The following is a 20336-nucleotide window of genomic DNA, read 5'->3' as shown; positions in this document are numbered from 1 at the left end:
GCTCTCTGGGGACCAGGGTGAGAAGTGAATGCGCACAGGCATGAGTTTGTTTGTGGTTTCTCTGTGTTTGTGTTTATGTGCTTCTTCATAAACAAGCCGTGTGTACACGTCACTCTTTCCCCTTTATCAGATTCAATTTCGCTTTATTTTTATCCATATGACTCTTTCCTTTTTGATCTTCATCTCTCTGTCCCCTTCCCCCATAAGTCTAAAATACAGAAATGAAGCATATATCTTGTGATTTCTTGTGTTCATTGAGTAGAATTTTACATCCCTTGTTCTTGGAACAGGTTATAGTTTCCCATTAAAGAATAAACATATTGCTTTCCTATGCAGGTGGTCTCTGTTTTTTTTTAACGTTGCATCAGTGGTCCTTGACAGAAGAAAGGCTCTCTAACATTAGAGAGGTCTAATGGACTGAGGGGATGCCCATTCTTGTGGTCTCTCCTACCCCATTCCCTCCTAAAGACAATAAGAGGAATCATCTTCCTCAAACTTTTTTTTAAAAAACTATGCAATGTCTCTGCCCTTAACATAGAGTGGTGCCCTGTCATGTTTTCATCTGGAACTTACCGCATGACTGATGATCAATTGATGTTTCATGCGGTTAAAACTATGAATGTCTAATTTTTCCAGAGAGGAAGTGCAGATGGCCAACAGGCACATGAAAAGATGTTCAACATCGCTAACCATCAGGGAAACGCAAATCAAAACCACAATGAGATATCACCTCACACCTGTCAGAATGGCTATCATTAAAAAGAACACAAATAACAAATGTTGGTGAGGATGTGGAGAAAAGGGAACCTTTGTGCACTGTTGGTGGGAATGTAAACTGGTGCAGTCACTATGGAAAACAGTAGGGAGACTCCTCAAAAAAGTAAAAGTGGAACTACCATATGATCCAGTAATTCCTCTCCTGGGTAGACGGCCAAAAAAACCCAAAAACACTAATGTAAAAAGATACAAGCACCCCAATATTCATAGCAGCATTATTTACAATTGTCAAGATATGGAAGCAACCCAAGTGTCCATCAACAGATGAATGGATAAAGCTGATGTGAGAATACACAAACGCACACACACACACACACACACACACACACACACAAAATGGAATACTACTCAGCCATAAAAAAGAATGAAATTTTGCCATGTGCAGCAACATGGATGGACTTGGAGGGCATTATGCTAAGTGAAATAAATCAGACAGAGAAAGACAAATACTGTATGATATCACTTATATGTAGAATCTAAAAAATACAACAAACTAGTAGATTTAACAACAACAACAAAAAGCAGAGTCACAGATATAGAGAACAAACTAATGGTTACCAGTGGGGAGAGGGAAAAGAGGAGGGGCAATATAGAGGTTAAAGCAGAAACTAACACACCATTGTAAAGCAATTATACCCCAATAAAGATGTTTAAAAAAAAAAAAAAAATAAGCTACAAGGGTATATTGTACTACATGAGAAATATAGCCAATATTTTATAATAACTATAAATGGAGTAGAACCTTTAAAAATTGTGAATCACTATGCTGCATACCTGTAATATATAATATTTTACAGCAACTATACTTCAATTTAAAAAACTGTGAATGTCTATACAGATACAATGGATAATAATTTTTGTTGTCATTACAATTGATATTTGGCAATAATCTGCAAAAATCACTAGATACATGGATAGTAACTCACCTCTGCTGACTTGAATGGAAACAAATTGGGAACAAATTTACATGAGTAGGAAGAGGTATACAGTTTCTAATTTAGAAGTTCTTATTAGGAAACTTTCTTCCACCTGAAGCTAGGTACTTTGAAAAATAACAAAGGATAGGAAGTAAATAACTAATATCGAACAGCAGGAGATATTTTCCTGGACCATGCCCTAAGATTCTAGAATGACGGCTTCCTGAAAAGAGACTGAGTGAACGCCACAAGACAGGGAAGAAAATGATAAACCACCAGGACTAAGAAGGCTTTCACCAGAAAAAGTGCAGATAAAATGCCAGTATGAGAGAGATGTGCAACTTCAAAACATGTCACAGTAGGTCTAATTATTAAGTGAAAATAATTTGGAATTTGGTCAAGAACAATATCTGTCATCCCAGATGTCTGGAAAGAAATGTCAACTTCATATTTTTATATGAGAAAGTAAACTGGTTTTCACTGGTATCCCACATCTGCTGGCATGGAGCAGCGGCCAGGTCCATGGCACCTCCAGGCCCCACTGGCCCTTCCTTCAGCTTCTCCTCCTCTTGGACCAGGTACATGCTTGACTTCTGCTGCAGGACACCGGTATCATCAAAGTGGGAGACCTGGAGGTGGTGAGAGTCTGACCCTGGTTCCAGTGCACCTTCATGGGCTCTGCCTTGTCCTTGCTCTCCCCCACTTCACATCCATCATCACTTCCTGGTTATCTTTCCTACTGGCTTCAGGCTTCAGCACCAGATGCAAAGATATAGCCTTACGGAGACTGTTCAAACAGCTTTCACAATTGCATGTGGTCAAATCTATATAACAAATCCCTTTCTCTGATAGAACCCTGACTGACAGCCTCAGGTCACATAATGGTTAAGACTGTAGGGGGAGGTCTCCAGGGTTAGACTACATGGGTTTGAATCCCATCTCTGCTACTTTTAGCTGCATGAGCTTGGGCAAGTTAATTAATTGTTCTGTGCCTTGGTTTCCTCAACTGTAAAGTAGCAAAATATTGGAACCTACCTTATGGGATGTTCCTATAGCATCAAAACCATCCGACGCTAGTCCTTATTCTTTAGGTTCCTCTAAATTAAATCTATGTAACCTGTGCTACATTTCACTTACATAGATTTGAAACGTTTTAAGGAAAAGCCCATATGTGAATTAAAAGACCACTTTCAAAAGCTCTGAGATGCAAGACAGAATGTTCTCTTGGCTGGAAAACCTTGGTAACACTCTCTGTTTACAGAACAAAAAAGTAATATTCATCAGTGTTAACAGTTATGTCAGTGAACACAAACCTAATTAGAATTGTAATGACCAAATGCATTTGCTTTTGTCTTTTAAATAGAATTTCAAACAAACAAAAACAACACCTACCAAAAAATTCCTTATTCACTAGAGGAAGTTCGACTATCACATCTCAACAGTGTGAGCAGATGAGGAGAGTTGGGGAGAGCAGGGAGAAGGAGCTGGGAATACATCAGTACTGAAATGTGTGCGTCTGAATGTGTTTTGTTTGTTTGTTTCGTTTTGTTTTGTTGGGTTTCTTTTTGCGGTATGCGGGCCTCTCACTGCTGTGGCCTCTCCCGCTGCGGAGCACAGGCTCCGGACGCGCAGGCTCAGCGGCCATGGTTCACAGGCCCAGCCGCTCCGCGGCATGTGGGATCTTCCCGGACCAGGGCACGAATCCGTGTCCCCTGCATCGGTAGGCGGACTCTCAACCACTGCGCCACCAGGGAAGCCCCAAATGTGTTTATGACACAGTTTACAGCCTTGGAAAGAACCATTTCATGTAGGTACTCTGAACGTGAGGAACATGTTAACAAACAAGTATAGCAAATGTTTTAAAAGTACTTAGAATAGTGCTTGTCACATAGTTAAGTGTTCAATGTTAGTTATTGTTAATAATATCATTATGTACATGAAGAAATTTTCTTAAAGGCTAGATATAACCACTCTCTAGCTGGACTTTGTCTTCTTGAATTGGCCTCCTACCCATTACTTCTCCATATGAATAGAAGAAAATTAATTTAACACATTTATTCATTTAGCAAACATTTGCTAGGTACCACAGGAATACAGAAATGCACAAAACAAGGACACTTTTTCAAGGATACAGATGCTGCTGGAGGATGGTACCTCATGACTCACATTTAGCTGCTGTGACTCCTTCAGGATTTATTTCTGGGAAATGCCATTATGGCAACTACTGTATGCGAATTTCATGTGATGCTACAAGAGCTGTTTCCAGCTTGCTTTCATAGCTGTAGGTCACCAGAGTCTACGGGGTTGCTGTTATTAGGAGAGTAGATATCCCCTTCCTCCTTTCCTGAAGCATGCACGGTCTCCCTGAAGCTGATGGTCAATACACAAGGATGACCTTCCTAGAGGGAGGAAAATTTTCTTCTTTGGGAAAGATGATCAGAGTGTTTGACAGAGGAAAATGTTTAGTCTCGTTGGTCTAACTCTCTACCACATCTTCTACTGCTGGCCCTGCCCAAATCACATTAACTCAAGAAACTTGGGGAACTCAAGGGTTTGAAGGTACAGGTATGAAGAGGCGATCAAGCTCATAGGTTCATTCTGGGCCCGCCTCAGTCTAAGATGACCAAGTGTATTTAAGACTACTGCAGGGGTCAACTTGTCTTCAAAATGTACCTGCAGAATCTGTTTCATTTTAGCTCTTTTAAAACTCTCACACAAGTGAATGAAAATTCCAGAATTCTCTGGCTTTTGTGGCTCCGAATGGCCTCAGGAGCCAGAAACAAGGCTCTGTGGGATAAGAGGGAGATTCTGAGCTCTGGCCTACCCGTCAGTGGCTCAGGCACCAACCAGTACACAGCACATATCACAGCTGCATACGTGATTCCTACACCCTGGTACTGTTCTGCTGTTCCTACAGAAGTTGGGTTTTTAAGATGCCATGTCTTTAAAATCAGACTTAATAGAGTATGTTTGCATTGCATTTTCAGTTCCTTAAATATCTGAAGAGGCAAGGTGAACCAGTGAATAGGGGTATATAATGCACACATCTGAAAGAGGAAGATGAAAACCCAGGAAGGAAGTCTCATCCCCAAGTAATTTGGGGTAACAGTTCAGCCCATTTCTTCCTAGAAATTAAAGAAGCTTTACTCCTGGCATGGTCCTGCCCTCTGTGGCCAGACAGCTGAGAAGTCAACAGGAGCTGAGGTGCAAAAAGGAGAGACTAGGCAGAGGGGGAAAGGAAAAAGACCTAAGTGAAAGCAAATTTTCCCCATACTTGTCTTCCAAAACAACTAAAGCATATCTTTTGTGCATAACAGAAATAGTTATTTGACTTATTCTTTTATACTTTGTTTCATAAGAATCTATTACCTTGTAAAAATGAAAACAAAAGACAAAACTAAAGGACTCATTTTTATTTGGCCTTATTAGGAGTCCATCACACAGATTTTAAGGATTTCTGCTCAACCAATATCTGTAAACTCTAGAAAGGTCCTTTGGAGTTTCTTCTAGGCTCTTTACAGAAAATTTTTCTTCAAACTTCTTATAATAACAACAACTGAATGTGTTGAAATCATAGAATTTAGTACCTGATATCTTACGAGCTATTTTTAAATCAATTTCCTTGATATTGAGAACACAACTGGAAATTGAAATTACTGACTGACTCCAAGTACCTTTATACTTCTCCATTAGATAAAAAATAAACTACTCTTCTTAGAATTAACTGAGATAATCCATGAGGACTACACTTTTATCAAACGAGAAAATGCCACAGCACTTCTCATGGCTCTTCTGTAACAGAAGAGCTCATGCACATTCTGGCCAAGTTGAGTTTGCTCCTTAGATAAAGCAAGCTACTGGATGCCACACGGCTTTACATCTTCTAAGGCAAAAGCACCAGAATGGGAAATAGCCAAAAGGAAACTCTTTAACCACAAGGTAACCTATCTTCATCACCTCTCTTTAGTTTCAAGAGAAAACCATAGCCAAGAAAAATCAAAACTTTATATTACCTTCCTTACTTAGTACAGGATTGCTAAAGCCAGCTGATTAATACACTGAGATAAAAAGTGCTGGCAGCAAGAGTGTTGGATTAAATCAAAAGCCTGGGATTTGGGATCTGGCTCCAGCACTTACTACCTCTCTAGTTTTGTAACTACATGTAACTCTATGACCTCAGTTTCCTCATCTGTGAAATGAGGGTAACCATGTGCCCCAGGGTTATTGTGAGATTCAAATCAGATAATGCAGGTAAAGAGTAATGTATAAACCATCAACTAAATACATAAGTTTTTTGGGTTTTTTTTTTTTTTTACTCTGTATGTCTTCCTAAAGAGCAGTCTATGCCAGTGCCTTATACTTGCTCAAAAGCCATGATTATCGCTCGTGACTTTGGAAATCACAGGATGCAAACAAACTAGTCAGCAACTGGACAGCACTCTGTCAGCACATGGTCATAGGCAAAGTTGGTAATCCAAGCAAGGAGATTCGTGTCCATCCCAGCAGAATGCATCTAAGCAGCAGGGCCACCCAACCCGGAGCACAGGCTGAGCACAGGCTGAGTCCCGAAAGGAATGCTCCCAGTAAATTCTCCCTTTCTTAAACCAGCACCCACACCACCTGACCCAGTCTCTACCTCAGTTTCCATTTACTCCTTCATGGACTCCTCTGTTTAACCTCCAGTATGTGTCCTTGACTTTGCTCCCATGGTAGATACGTGTGCCCATCTCTCCTGGCTCTGACCACAGTTTCACCTTTTCCTCTGGGGTCACACCTTAGGAAACACCCTTCCCAAATCAGCCTGGCCCTGAGCTTTTAGAAACCCAAACATTATGCCACACTCTTAGATAATTCCTATCTGTGAGCAAGGCCTGACAAATAATCCTTAAATTTCTTCCTAACCAGTAATCCTTAAATTTTTCCCTACCAGTCCTTAGTGATGGATTATAGCCATTCTAAACAATGTCTAAAGGATTTGAGAATTTTGCTTTTTGTGTGTATGTGTGTTTAACTTTAACGGTCTCTAAGGATTTCTAAATCTAATTATTGGAAATTTGGAAAAAGAAAATAACATGGGCCTTTGGAACGCCGGCTAGTTTAGCAGAGGCTGCAAGCCTCAGTTTGACTGTAAACATCTCTCCTTGTACTCTCAACTCAAGGTCAGCATCTCCCAACTCACACTCATATCCAGGTAAAGAAACAAAGGAATTTTGGCAGAAAGAGAACATTGGATTTCATATCCCTTTGAGAAAGGCGTGGATTTCCATGATGGGAAAATCAGTCCAAGTCAAAACTAAGCATGTTAAAGTGTAGGCATCTGGAATAAAGGGGTGGTGGCACTCTCCAGAGTCCCCTGCTGGGGGCACACGTCATCTGTGCCTCCACTCCTACAGTCTAAGGACAGTGCCACATTCAATAAGAATCATATTTTCTAAAGGGGTAATAGAAGCATTCATTTAAGGTCTTAGGCCAACCAAAGCACAAACTCAGAAGGAACAAGGCAAAGATATAAATGGATTTTGATTTCTAAAGTTAAAGCCGTGTGCCAAGAGAATTAATTCAGCAGGAAATTTGGCTGAGGTTAGATGGCTGGATTCAGAGAGTAAATCAAGTGACATTAATCTAGGAGACTCCAGAATCCCACAGACTGATTTATGTTCATAGTTTTTTTTAAACTTACTTATTATGAAACCAAAAGTGGGAATCCTCTGAGGATGGTAGAATTACAAAATGGATTCATTCTATCAACATAGGTTTTGTTTGCACTCAATAAACCTAAGTAAATTATAGAAAGTCATGTAAGTGGGCCAGTAGGAAAGTTATTTTAGATAAAGAGGTAAGATTAAGTATTCATCATTTTTACAAAAACAATGAAATCATTATTCTTTAGCGGGACAAAACTTAAATATATACATAAATAGCAATGCATATCCTATGATTAGCAAATTATCCTTTGTGTTTTCCAAGGTTTTCGGAGAAATTAACTTATTACCAGAAATGCTTATTCAAAAGAGGGGTGGAGGGTGGGGGAGACAGGCAGATGCAGAGAAAAAGGAACAGGGATACAGAGAAAGAACAGGCTTCAGACAGAGAAGGATACAGATAAGAATTATATTGAGTTTACACGATAGGTAGGAACTGTTTCAGAAAAGAGGAAAGGGCAGCGATGTTTAGGATTAAAGGTCCAGAAGGAAGGCCAAGAGGCAATTAGTGAGTGGAATGGTTAAGCCAGGACAACACTGTCCAAATGGGCACGTATGGGCTCAAACAGGAGACAGGACAGAACAGAGTTAAGGCCAAATTGAGGAGAAATTTAATATCCACGTTAAAGAGTTTAGGCAATGAGGTAATGATGGGCCTCTAAAGGTTTCTGAACTAAAAAGTAACACCATGAAAAGACTGCTTTAAGAAGATCATTTGACAGTGAATATTCTCAATATCTATTAAGGTTTCTTTGCCTCTTAACCAAAAACTCCAAAATCTAATTATATAGTTTGGGTCTTTATTTGCTCTATATCTGTATTTAGATGCCTTACCATATCACCAGAATCTCATCATCTTGCCTCCAAAATCATTTCCCATACTACATTCCCTAACTTTCCCAGCATCCATACGTCAGCCTCCCTTATCTTCTATTCCTTTCCTTCTTCCGTTTCTCTCCTCACTCCTTCCCTTCCTTTCTAGACACAGGCAATCATCAATTCCAACTGAACTCTCCTTTACAGTCTTGAGAATCTACTCGTTGAGATATCCACCAACAATTCCCCATTTCAGGCATTTCTGCAATGGAGAGTAGAACTGGCATCCCTTTAGCCAGTATTTTTGGCATCCAACTCATACTGCACACAATGCCTCTTGACACATGTTTTCAAATACCCCACACCTCATGTTTCTGTCTTCCAGGCTCTACTCTTTGCCTGGAATGGCCGGTCACCTCTCTCAGCCTGGGAAGGCCATAACTTTCTTTTCAGATCCAGCTTAAATTCAAGGCACATTCTCTAGGCATTTAGGCACTCTCTCCTCCATACTCTCAGGACTCCTGATAAATACTCTTATTAACAGTGGGTATTTTTTACTGTGACTGTTCTGTGGCACTCTCCCCAGTTAGACACTAGGACACTATAAGGTAGAGATCATGTCCTGCTTATCTGTATCCCAGCATCCAGCATAATACCCAACCCAGTGAAGTTAACACACATATTTGCTGAACTAAAGAAACTGGATGATGTCTTAAGTCAAAAACTAAAGACTATTCCCCTGGAAGCTCTCCCTATCCAAAGACCTACCCAACTTCGTCACTCAATAAACATTTCATTAAAACACTTACACAGTATTTAACAAGGTGTTGGTGATCTGGGCCTATCTACAAACTCAACCTGATATATCACTCACCACTATGTACACTGTTTTGAAGAACACTCAACTATCTGTAGGTCTCTGGACATCCTCTCTTACTCCTCCCTGCCTCTATACCTGCTGTTTTGTCTGCTCGGGAGTCTTTCCGACTGCCTGTCTACCTAGGAAATTCCTATTTATTCAACTTTTGTCTGGTTGCTGTCTCCTTAGTAAAACCGGCTCTGACTTCTTTCTTTTCTGATCTCCCTAGACCCAAGAACACCTCCCTCACTGCACTCATTACTTTATGCTGGATCAGTTTGTTTCTTTACCTGTTTCCACTACTATTTCGTAAACTCCCTGAGTATCAAACCCTGTTGTGTTTATCTCCGTGTTCCCAATGCTCAGCCTCAAGGCCTAGAGGAGGGGAAGGAGAGGGAAGAGAAATAACAGAAGTAGCTGACATTTAAAAGCACCTACATTACCAAGCATTGTTTCTAGCACATTACACTGACTACTTCTTTAAGTACTTCTTCCTATTATGCCTATTTCGTGGTAAAACTAAGATAACAGAAAGGTTAAGAATTTGCAAATCTAGTCCCAAGTGTGGTAAGTAAAGAAGCCGGAGATCTTAATCCAGGTGGTATGGCTATCCTTTGGTCTATTGCCTTTCTGGAATGGTGTCAGCAAACTTTCTCTGCCAAGGACCAGATAGCAAATATTTTAGATTTTGTGAGCTATTTAGACTCTGTCACAACTACTCAACTCTGCTTTTGCAGTGCAAAAGTAGCCATAGCCCATATACGGCTGTATTCCAGCAAGAGGCTATTCTACAAAAACAGGTGGTAAGTCTGATTAGGACTGTAAGCCAGTTTGTTCATCTAGAAATTCAATAAATGTTCATCAAATTAAATTGGATCTAATGATGTTGGAAACCAAAACCTTCTCCCTGCCCTCAAGGAAAACTTTTTCCCTTATCTTATCCTAAAGCCCTCAACAGTTGCAGCCTTTAAGCCTTTACTTGGCAGGCAAATCCACTGTAGGCACTCAAAAACCAGTTTCAGAACTGAAGTCAATGGGATGGACATGGGGCCCTGATCTTTCTGCTAAGCTCCCACCCCTGAACTCTACCTCAAGAGACTGTTGGATCTTAGCCAGATGTCCCTGCCCCCAGCAATGAAGTCTCACATAAATAGATAACCTTTACTTCTAAGAAGAGAAGCTACTCCAAGGTTCTAGCCTGTACCTCCAACCCTTACCTGGCCTCCATCTGAGGTTTCTCATGTTATCAGTATAAATACAATATTACCGGAAACAGCAGGCAAACAGAAAAAACTTCCACACCTAAGTGGGCCACAAGTTTCAACCCTAAGCAGTGAAGACTTCTTGGTGTTCCAGAATGTTGTTCCACAGCAGTCATGAGCACTGCTCTAACCTAGATCTTTTTATGTAAGTAGTATAATAATGAGAAAAGTAGGTATGAAAAAAAAAAAAAAGGATGAGAAAAAGAGGAGCTTATTGAATTGTAAATTTTTTTTCACTTCACCTCAGTGACATAAACCCCACACTACAAAAGAACCATTTGAATTGACATATACACACTATTACATATAAAAGATAACTAATGAGAACCTACTGTATAGCCCAGGGAACTCTATTCAGTGCTCTAATGACCCATATGGGAATGGAGTCTAGAAGAGAGTGGATATATGTATATGTATGGCTGATTCGCTTTGCTGTACAGCAGAAACTAACACAACATTGTAAATCAAGTATACTCCAATAAAAAACATTAATTTGAAAAAAAAAGAACCATTTGCTTTATATTTCACAATATTTTGACATCCTATTGGAACTGAGCAGAACCCTGCAGTACCCTCCTCCCCCCCATTACAAAACCAAGAAGTTAATGACTAGGACAATAGAGTCAGAGACTCAGTGTCTGATGTACATTCCTGAGTTGTTTCACAGATACTATAACTGTCACCAGAGAAAACAGCTAACTGCATGGTGGCCAGCTGTAGCCATGACATAAGCTACTCCAACTTGAGCAGTACTGAGTCTATCGCTAGCACAATTCCAAGAACTGGCCTCAAGAGAATGGGATTAACATTATTGCTCATAATAATCTATATCTTTGTGGGCAACAAAATAATTGTGGTTTGCTCTGCCTATATATGTAAGCGGACAACTAAAATTGCCAGCAACGAGATGCTATAGACCCATGATGACACCTTCCACTCTGAGAATACAGCACCCTATGTCAGAATGAAGAAGGTACAGAAGATAGACCTTCACCCCTAATCCCATAGAAATGGAATGATGTTCTGATAAGTGGGGATATGTAAGCAGCTCTTTGCAGGAAACCACCCTCAGCAGGAAGCCCCTGTTCTTGTCACTTTAGCAAAGTTATATTGTAACTAACTCTTAAACCAGGCAGGCCCATGCTCTACTCATCTCAGGCCCAAGCACACCTTTCAAATCTTTTAATCACACAAAACCCTGCCTAACTTGTTGGTTCTTTCCATCAATCAAAGTAGAAATGAAGAATAAGTAATTAGCAGATGACCAGATCTCTTCCCTAGCTTCCCCTTCAGTAATCTCCTGATCAAACTGTGTGAACAAGATAACATCTAGAGGAAGATCAGGAGGGGTCAACAAGCCTGCACACAAGCCTGCACGCAGTGAGGGATGGCAACAACTCTGACCCCCATCTCAATGATTAACTGGGATTACTTTTCTGTTTCCCTTTAAAAGATTTCATGGCCTAGCAGAATCTTCGGAGATGTTTTTTGTTTGTTTGTTTGTTTTGCGGTACGCGTGCCTCTCACTGCTGTGGCCTCTCCGTTGCGGATCACAGGCTCCGGACGCGCAGGCTCAGTGGTCATGGCTCACGGGCCCAGCCGCTCCACAGCACGTGGGATCTTCCCGGACTGGGGCACGAACCCGTATCCCCTGCATCGGCAGGCAGACTCTCAACCACTGTGCCACCAGGGAAGCCCGGAGATGGTTTTTGGGGGATGCTGAGTCCACCATTTCCCCAGATTGCCGGCATTCTGATTAAAGGCACCATTCCTTTCTACCAGCATTTGTGAGCACATAATTGATTTTGTAAGCAGAGAGCAGCGGGACTCGATTTGTTCCATAACACTATGAAGTACATGTCCTATTATCCATTATCTTCAAAACAGGCAATCACAGAACTAGAAACAAAGTATACCAACTGCATGACAAGGATCATATATGCTGCTCATGGACACTCAGACCAGAGAGGTTAGTATAATATCCTGATTTAATTCTAGTGAGAAATACTTTGTTGTTGAAATTCACCGAAGAAGGTAACATAACTTATCCTAGGTGCTACAAGATGCTTCCCAACAGAAAAAAAAATTTTAAACAGCAAAATAAACTATAAATGTACATTTAAAATATTATTAGATCATCACTTTGGTTTTTGACCCCTAAACTGAGTTGGGCTCACATTTGGAAAAGAGCATGGCGCTGCCAGTGAATTGACCCTACCCACTGTAATTCTGTGGTTGCCATAGGCCAGAGAGGGAGAATTACAACGGTGAATTACGAACTTCTTGAGGGCAGGAAGTATGTATTAGTCACCTTTGCTTCGCCAGAAAATCTGGCATATAGCAGACCAGGAAATGTTTGTTAATAAATGAATGAATGAATTTAATGAAGCCAAGAATCTAGATAATTAAGTTTGCCGAAACACACATGTTCTCCAAATTCCCCCAAGCATGCTTCAAAATCAGTATAATCCATAGGGACATTGGAAACTTTCCATCTGTGAGTGGGGAAACAACCCATGCCCTTATTTTCTCCAGCAGACTCACCGTCTTGAGTGTTTGGACTCAGGATTTGGGTCTTGAGTTCCTGCAGGCTAATTCCCAGACACCTGCAGATCTCCTCAGGGCTATAGGGTTCAGAGTGAAGGGTACCTTCTGTGATCAACAACATTTCTTCCAGACTGACCTCCAGCTTGGCCTGCACCTCCTCCAGCCGCAACACTTCCTCCCACGGCAAGCATTTGTGCTTAGCCAGGAGCTGCAAGTTCAAACCAAGATAATCGTCAGTTTTCATTTCAGATATTGATATGCACTATTTTAATGAGCCAGATTCAACTTCAAGCTTTTTTGTTTCCATTCAACCTATCCACAGTTCCCACCATTGCTTGAAAATGCACGCTCGGTTCAGACGTTTGAGATTAAACATGCTTGTGTGACACTCACAGGCTAGTTGAGTATTTTTCCTAAAAAAACTAATCCTCCACTGATTTTTTTGCCTGTCACCACTTTCCCTCAGGGCTATTTCTTTGAATAATTTTGTCCTTTTGTCCCTATTCAGTTCATCCCCAATACACCACTCTCTATAAAGTCTACAGAAAACTATTCAAATCTCACATGATCTGGGTCCTGAGGTGGGCACTGCATGCCCGATTTCATTTGAGCACTTCCTGTTTACAACATGCCTCTTTGAAATGGCTAATGAATTTAAGTATCTGGGCGTTTGGAGTCAATTCCCAGATTTTAAATGAAAACCTCATTGGTGACCTTACGAAACACCACTGCATTAGGTCATTGGTGGTAGTAGAGCTGTATGTTTCTCCACCCTCAAGAAAAGAGTTTGGCTTCCAGTTGCATCCTGAGGCACCCCCTCAACCTACTGCAGAGGGTGAGATATAAACCAAACCTTTGTAACCTGGTCCACTCATGGGAACCTCACTCCAGAATGTGTGTCCCTCATTTTTCCCCAACCACCCTTCGGAGCAGGTAACAATCAAAACGGTGAAGGTATCTCTCACCCTGAGGTCTACAAAATTCATTCCCCAGGTGTGAGGACCGCAGGTGCAGACAGCACAAATGGCAAAAAGAAGCAAACAAAAGAAGGGGAAATGTGCATCTGATTTACTCTTCTATTATGCCGATGATTTGATTTTCTTTCTTTTTCACAGGAAGCAGATTTACCAAAAGACCATTGTACTTGGTTAGGGCCACTCACTTCTGAAGAATGTTAATAACAGTAGTTCTTATATTCATTAATCCTCTTTTTAAAACTCTGGCTCATACATTTGAAAGGAGTTAATGATTTTAAGGTAGAACTGGTGAAAAAGACAATAGAATTACATTTTTCTGTTATTTCACAGAACATGGTGCCATTTTTTTTTTTTTTTTTTTGCGGTATGCGGGCCTCTCACTGTTGCGGCCTCTCCCGCTGCGGAGCACAGGCTCCGGACGCGCAGGCTCAGCGGCCACGGCTCACGGGGCCAGCTGCTCCGCGGCATGTGGGATCCTCCCGGACCGGGGCACGAACCCGTGTCCCCTGCATCGGCAGGCGGACTCTCAACCACTGCGCCACCAGGGAAGCCCCATGGTGCCATTTTTAAAGCAAGGCTACAAGCTAAGACCTTTCTTCTGACCTTGTTTGCTTAGCACATTTAATGTTTATTAGCAGTGCTAGATTGACACCTCCATAGACTAACTCATTCATTCATTCAACTCATTCATTCATGGTCTCTGTGCCAGTGTATTCCAAAAATAATTTCAGAAAACTTATAGACGTACATAAAACAAAAGAAAACCATACAATATATTTATTTTATACAGAAAAAGAGCTGAAGTGGATGATCTCCTAGAATTACACTTCCTCGAAACACAGATCCAAATCCAACTGAGGTAAACAATGAAGTTAACAGAAATAATGCACACTTGTATAGCGCTGTGTGATTTAAACGTGCTTTTTATTCCTTTTCAGCCTTGATAGCTCTGTGAGATAGGTATTATTACCCTATTTAAGAGATGAGAGTGACTTGCCCAAAGTCACCTACCTAGTAAGAACAGAGCTGGAAATTTAACCCGTGTCCTGTACCTCTTTCTTGCTTCCCCAAGGCCACATTCTCAATGGGCTATGCTTGATATCCATGTCGCACTACTCATTTTAGCTCAAATCACCACTCAAGTTTTAGAAATGGTTTCTAAATACAAACTAAGTTTTGTGTTAGAAGTGAACATTCCAGTGATTTAAAACACTTTGATAGATGGGCTCCTTCTAAAATAAGAAGCAAATGGAAAAAAAAAAATCAAAGAACGACCCCCAAGTGATGAGAATGGGCTCTTCCTAAGAACCTTGCAGTAAACACCATCTCCAAGTTCCCAAGCCTGACCTCATGTGAACAAGTCACTTTGCCTCAGGCACTTGATCCCAGGAAACTGGCCCAGGACTGTGTGGGGAGAAAGTCTTCGAGGGTTGCCTGCTGCCTACAGAGCTGTTTTCAAAGGTAGCCTCCCAATGCACTTTTGTTCCACAAACAGAGGCACTAACATTCACTCTAGCAATATCCCAGTTTGCTGTTCGGCCAGCTTAGCTCTCAGCTGGAGGGTCCACGTGGCCAACTGGGTGTGTATTTCAATTAAGAATGAAACCTACCACATGCCCTCAATGACAGCTGCACAGCCATGAGTCGCTGAGTAGTGCACTACATTGTAGGAGTAAAATCGGAAAGCTGCTTAAGCCCTTTAAAATTTGGCCCAGGAAACAGAAAGATGACTTGCAGATGAGGGAAGTGGGTGGGTAAGATCTGTTGCCCAAGACAGAACTTCATGAGGGCATTTGCCACTCACAGCCCTGTCGCCTTGGCCCTACTTCACATTTGTGAATCAGGGCTAGGAGTCAGGGCTATGGGTCATTTTGTGACAAGTTCCTCACTCAGCAGCAGGGTGGGGATATACGAGAAAGCGATTCTTTGTCAACATCTACCATTTTCTTTTCACCACTATAAACATTAGGTGTTTATTTCCGATTCCATTCCTGGGAGGTTCCTGAGCCTGGCTGATGCTCTGTGGACAAGAAAGCAGGCAACGAATATTTTGTCCACAGTCATGGAAAGAGGTAGATAAATAGTGCTAGGACCCTGTCTTAGGTTGGTTTCTCTCGGAAGCAGGCCCTGAGACAAGAATTTAGGGGGAGAGGGAGATACAGAGAAGTGCTGGTAGAGGAGTGGAAAATGAGACAGGAAGAGAAGCCAAGATGAAGTGCAGTGATGTGAGAGGTGAAGCGGGGCCTGCTGGACCCTCTGGGACCTGTATGTATAAAGCTCGGATGTGTCCTACGCATAGACAAGAAAGCTCAGATATTTACCCGCTAACTCTCATCCACCATTGATTGAGAGCTGATTCCAAGGGTGTTAGCTCCCCAGACTTCCAGGCTGTCTCATGTGCAAACTCAGCGTTCTTCTGCAGCTAGAAGACATCTTCAGTCTGAGAGGGTCTCTGGGGCTTCTATTAAGAGGGTGTGGTAGGAGAGTGCTAAGATATGGACTCGAACTCAGGAGGCTGTCTGTCAGAACCCACCTCTCTCTGACGTTCTCATTGCATTTTGCAGTATTAACAAGTCAACGGAAGTGTCAAGTCTTTCTCCTCACCAGGTCAGCAAAGGATAAAATTTCAAATCCCTTCTCTGACAAGTTGTTTTCCACACAACAAAAGCAGCTGTGTTGTTGTTGGTTTGGGTTCTATAAATCACCCATGCTTATTTTTAAAATTTGAAGAAACACATAACAATTTGAAGTTTAAAAAAATTACAAAGTATAAAATAAATCACCTGTAATCATCCCAATGAGATAACCGCCAATCTCCCAACTGACATCCTATGATACATTTTTTATGCACACTTCTTACACACGTACACACATACAGTTTGACATAAATGGGATCATACATAACTGTTTTTATTGTGGCTACTTTTTTTTTTTTTGGCTTATCTACCCCTCACCCTCCTCCAACTTCATGGAGCCATTCCACAGTGACTTCATGCCCATGTTCCGCTCATAGCCATCATGAACACATTCACAATGTTGACCTTCCCCAGTGTTGGTCATCCCCACTCTCCACGTTCTCCAAAATTCTCCTGAATTTTCCCGGTTTCCCTCTCACCTCTCTGGTCCTTACATTCCCACCCATGACTCATTTTCTCCTTTCATTATTATTGAAGCCATCTCCCAAATTTAACCCCTGGCCTTCTGCTCTTCTCTTGCCACGTTCTCTCCCTCAGCAAACTGAACTCAGTCCTTGGTTTCAACTATTATCTCAAAATAGTTGAAAGACTATTGTCCAAGCCAAGAGAAACATTCCAACCTCAAATTTCTAACCACTTATAAGAAAATTCCACGGGGAAGTATCATCACCTCCCACTTTCATATCACCTTCCATCCTACCTTCCCCATATCTATGAGTGCTTTCCACCCATCATTTCAGCTTAAAACTACAGACCTTTTCGACTCAACACTTAGCCTTTACCTGCACATGTCTGCATGCCATGCGTGTTCACTGCAGGGTATGAAGCACTCATGGCTCCTGACTGCATGGAGCTCAGAGTCAACCCGAGGAGACAGGCATCAATTAATAATTATATAGTGAAGAACTTACTCCATTTGTGATAAACTACTATAATGGAAAAATACAGGATGTGGCAAGAGCATATAAAAGGGCATTTAACATAATGGAAGTGGGGAGGGTGGTCATTCCTCAACGTAATGGCATTGAAGCCAAAAGGAAGACAGAAACCCAATCACAGACAGCCTTATACCTGACCCTTTACTAGGTTCTGTCAGAGCTTCTTCCGTATCCCCCCTCTCTTGTTATCCCGTCCCCCTTGACACTTTAAGACCCACTTCTCTTCAACCAAACAAAAGTTCCTGCTGCCAGCTTAATATTTCTAGAATACCTTGCTAACATTTGCACTTCCAGGAGCAAGCCTGGGTGATCCTCAGCACAGCACTCAAGGTCCTGCTACACCTGGTTCCACTATTCCCCAGTGTGTGCGTGCTCTGCCCTGCAGCCAGGACTCACCGTCCTGGGATACTCCACACCAGCACCCTGGCAGAGTGAGCTCAACTAAATCAACAGGCTGAGTGAAACTGGCTACATTCCTGGGTGTTTGGTTTTTCTCCACTCAAATTCAAGAAAACTGCAGAAGCCCTGAGAATATTATACCACTTCTCCTCACCAGACAAAGAATAAGCTCCATATTGACCACTAAGTGGCAGGAGCTAAAAAAAAAAAAAAGAACTGGATGAGTGGTGGCCGCTAACCAGACACACTCTGTAAAAAATCACACTGTAAATTTTCCTTGAAGCGTCAAAGGACCACATGAAACCCTCTCCTTCATTGCTTCACGTGTTGCCACAAGAAGCTCAGGGTATGCAAAATGCAACAGCATAATTTCCCTTCCCTTTTTGACTTCCCATACTTATTATCAGCATCACACATTTTATCCCTCAATATAATTAAGGGATACTCTTTTTTATAGACATAAGGCAATTCTGGAAAAAAAATTTTTTTTAATTTGTTTATTTTTGGCTGCATTGGGTCTTCGTTGCTGTGCCTGGGCTTTCTCTAGTTGTGGCGAGCGGGGGCTACTCTTTATTGTGGTGCATGGACTTCTCATTGTGGTGGCTTCTCTTGTTGCAGAGCATGGGCTCTAGGCGTGCGTGCTTCAGTAGTTGTGGCTCGCAGGCTCTAGACCACAGGCTCAGTAGTTGTGGCGCACCGGGTTGGTTGCTCCGTGGCATCTGGGATCCTCCCAGACAACGGCTCCAAATCTCTCTCCTGCATTGGCAGGCAGATTCCTAACCACTGTACCACCAGGGAAGTCCCCCAATTCTGGAAAAGTTTAAGCCACTGAATATGTATAAAATATGAAAAACTTTGTGCTCATTAAAGATTTCTGGCTACTCTGTTAATTCAAGAACATAAAAATGTGCTTCACTTAAAAGACTCATTTGGTGGTGGGATGAACTGGGAGACTGGGATTGACATATATACACTAATATGTATAAAATGGATAACTAATAAGAACCTGCTGTAGAAAACAATAAAATAAAATTCAAAAAAAGAATCATTTATGCAAATAATAATTATAAATCTCTATTGTGTTTGCCTTGAAATGTTTTAAATTTTAGTTCAAATGCCTCTGTAAGACTCTAACTTTTAATGAATCTGCGTTAATTAGTTTGGGGAAGCTGTTAGAAAGAGAGGAGCAGGGAGGAAGAGAGAGAGAGGGAGAGAAAGGAGACTTAAGAACAGAAGAAATTACCAACATTAAAGCAAAACAAAGAAAAATCATCTTCATTGGTTTAGTGTACTTTCCTGTGCTAAGTAGATACAAAAGGTACTCATTTTTCAAAAAGGTACCTTGGGGAAATAGGAGAGGAAAAGTAAGTGTTATTTATTACAATTTTTCCATGTGGAGCTCTACTTAATCAGAATCATTTTCAAAACTATCCTCAGGGCTTCCCTGGTGGCACAGTGGTTGAGAGTCCGCTTGCCGATGCAGGGGACACGGGTCCGTGCCCCAGTCCGGGAGGATGGGCCCGTGAGCCATGGCCGCTGAGCCTGCGCGTCCGGAGCCTGTGCTCTGCAACGGGAGAGGCCGCGATAGTGAGAGGCCCGCGTACCGCAAAAAAACAAAACAAAACAAAAAAAAACTATCCTGATCTGTCATTTCTCCACTAACACTTCATTTTTATTGTCTGAAAGCAGCAAGTTTATTCAGATTAAGACAAGCTTCTTTACTTTTTTAACGAGAGTTTATTTCCTGATTTAATGAGACCATTTCCAAACAAAAATTATATTCATTCACACGTTGCTGAAAACGGAAGAATGGCACCATACTGTAATTAAAATAAGCTTAGCAGAATTCCAGCCTGTATTCCCTAGGCAAGAGCATATTCTTGGCATCAAGATCTATCTGCAGAGCCTATATTAGCAGTTTTATCTTTATTTCCCTTTTGTATATAACCTTGGATTCTCATGATTTGCAGCAACGTGATTTAGAAAACATTCTGCATCTTGATAAAGCCTTTCAATTTTCTTTCTTCCATATTTCAAAAGAGAAAAATTCAGAGTACTTAAAATAATGTGTTTTATCTACATCAATTGGGAGGAGTGTGTGGCAAAAAGCCAATTTCACTGACCAAAGTACCTCTAAAATACACATGGAGTTATACAGTTAAACTCAGAAGACAGCCTCAAGAACAAAAAGTTCTGCAGCGGATTAAGGTTTTCAGCTACTGCTCCAGAAAGAGAAGCCCTTTTTCTAGTTAACTCCCAAAAGATACCTCCCTCTCCCATCCTGACAACTTTCACTACAGAGCTTCAGCACCACAATTTTATTTCTCATTTTCTTCTTGCATCTTTGGAAAAACGTCGTTACGATATGAACCCATTTCACACATCTCATACTTGTTTTGGCTCACCTATGGGTCTCATAAATGATATCTAATTTCGTGATAAAGCT

General features: G+C 41.4%; 1 protein-coding gene across 7 annotated transcripts in view; it reads right to left on the bottom strand.

Annotated features, from left to right (window-relative positions):
* The window catches only part of GALK2 (galactokinase 2), a 135529-nt gene that overhangs the window by 29405 nt on the left and 85788 nt on the right, over nucleotides 1–20336 (bottom strand). For all 7 annotated transcript variants that reach the window (XM_024748916.1, XM_024748925.1, XM_024748934.1 and 4 more), the window contains one exon: nucleotides 12878–13088. In XM_024748916.1, the coding sequence (XP_024604684.1) occupies nucleotides 12878–13088 (211 nt within the window). The remainder of the gene's footprint in view (nucleotides 1–12877; nucleotides 13089–20336) is intronic.

Source organism: Neophocaena asiaeorientalis, unplaced genomic scaffold, assembly GCF_003031525.2.
Source record: "Neophocaena asiaeorientalis asiaeorientalis breed wild unplaced genomic scaffold, Neophocaena_asiaeorientalis_V1.1 scaffold298, whole genome shotgun sequence".
NCBI classification, from domain to species: Eukaryota; Metazoa; Chordata; class Mammalia; order Artiodactyla; family Phocoenidae; genus Neophocaena; species Neophocaena asiaeorientalis.
This window is presented reverse-complemented; position numbering and strand designations above follow the sequence as displayed.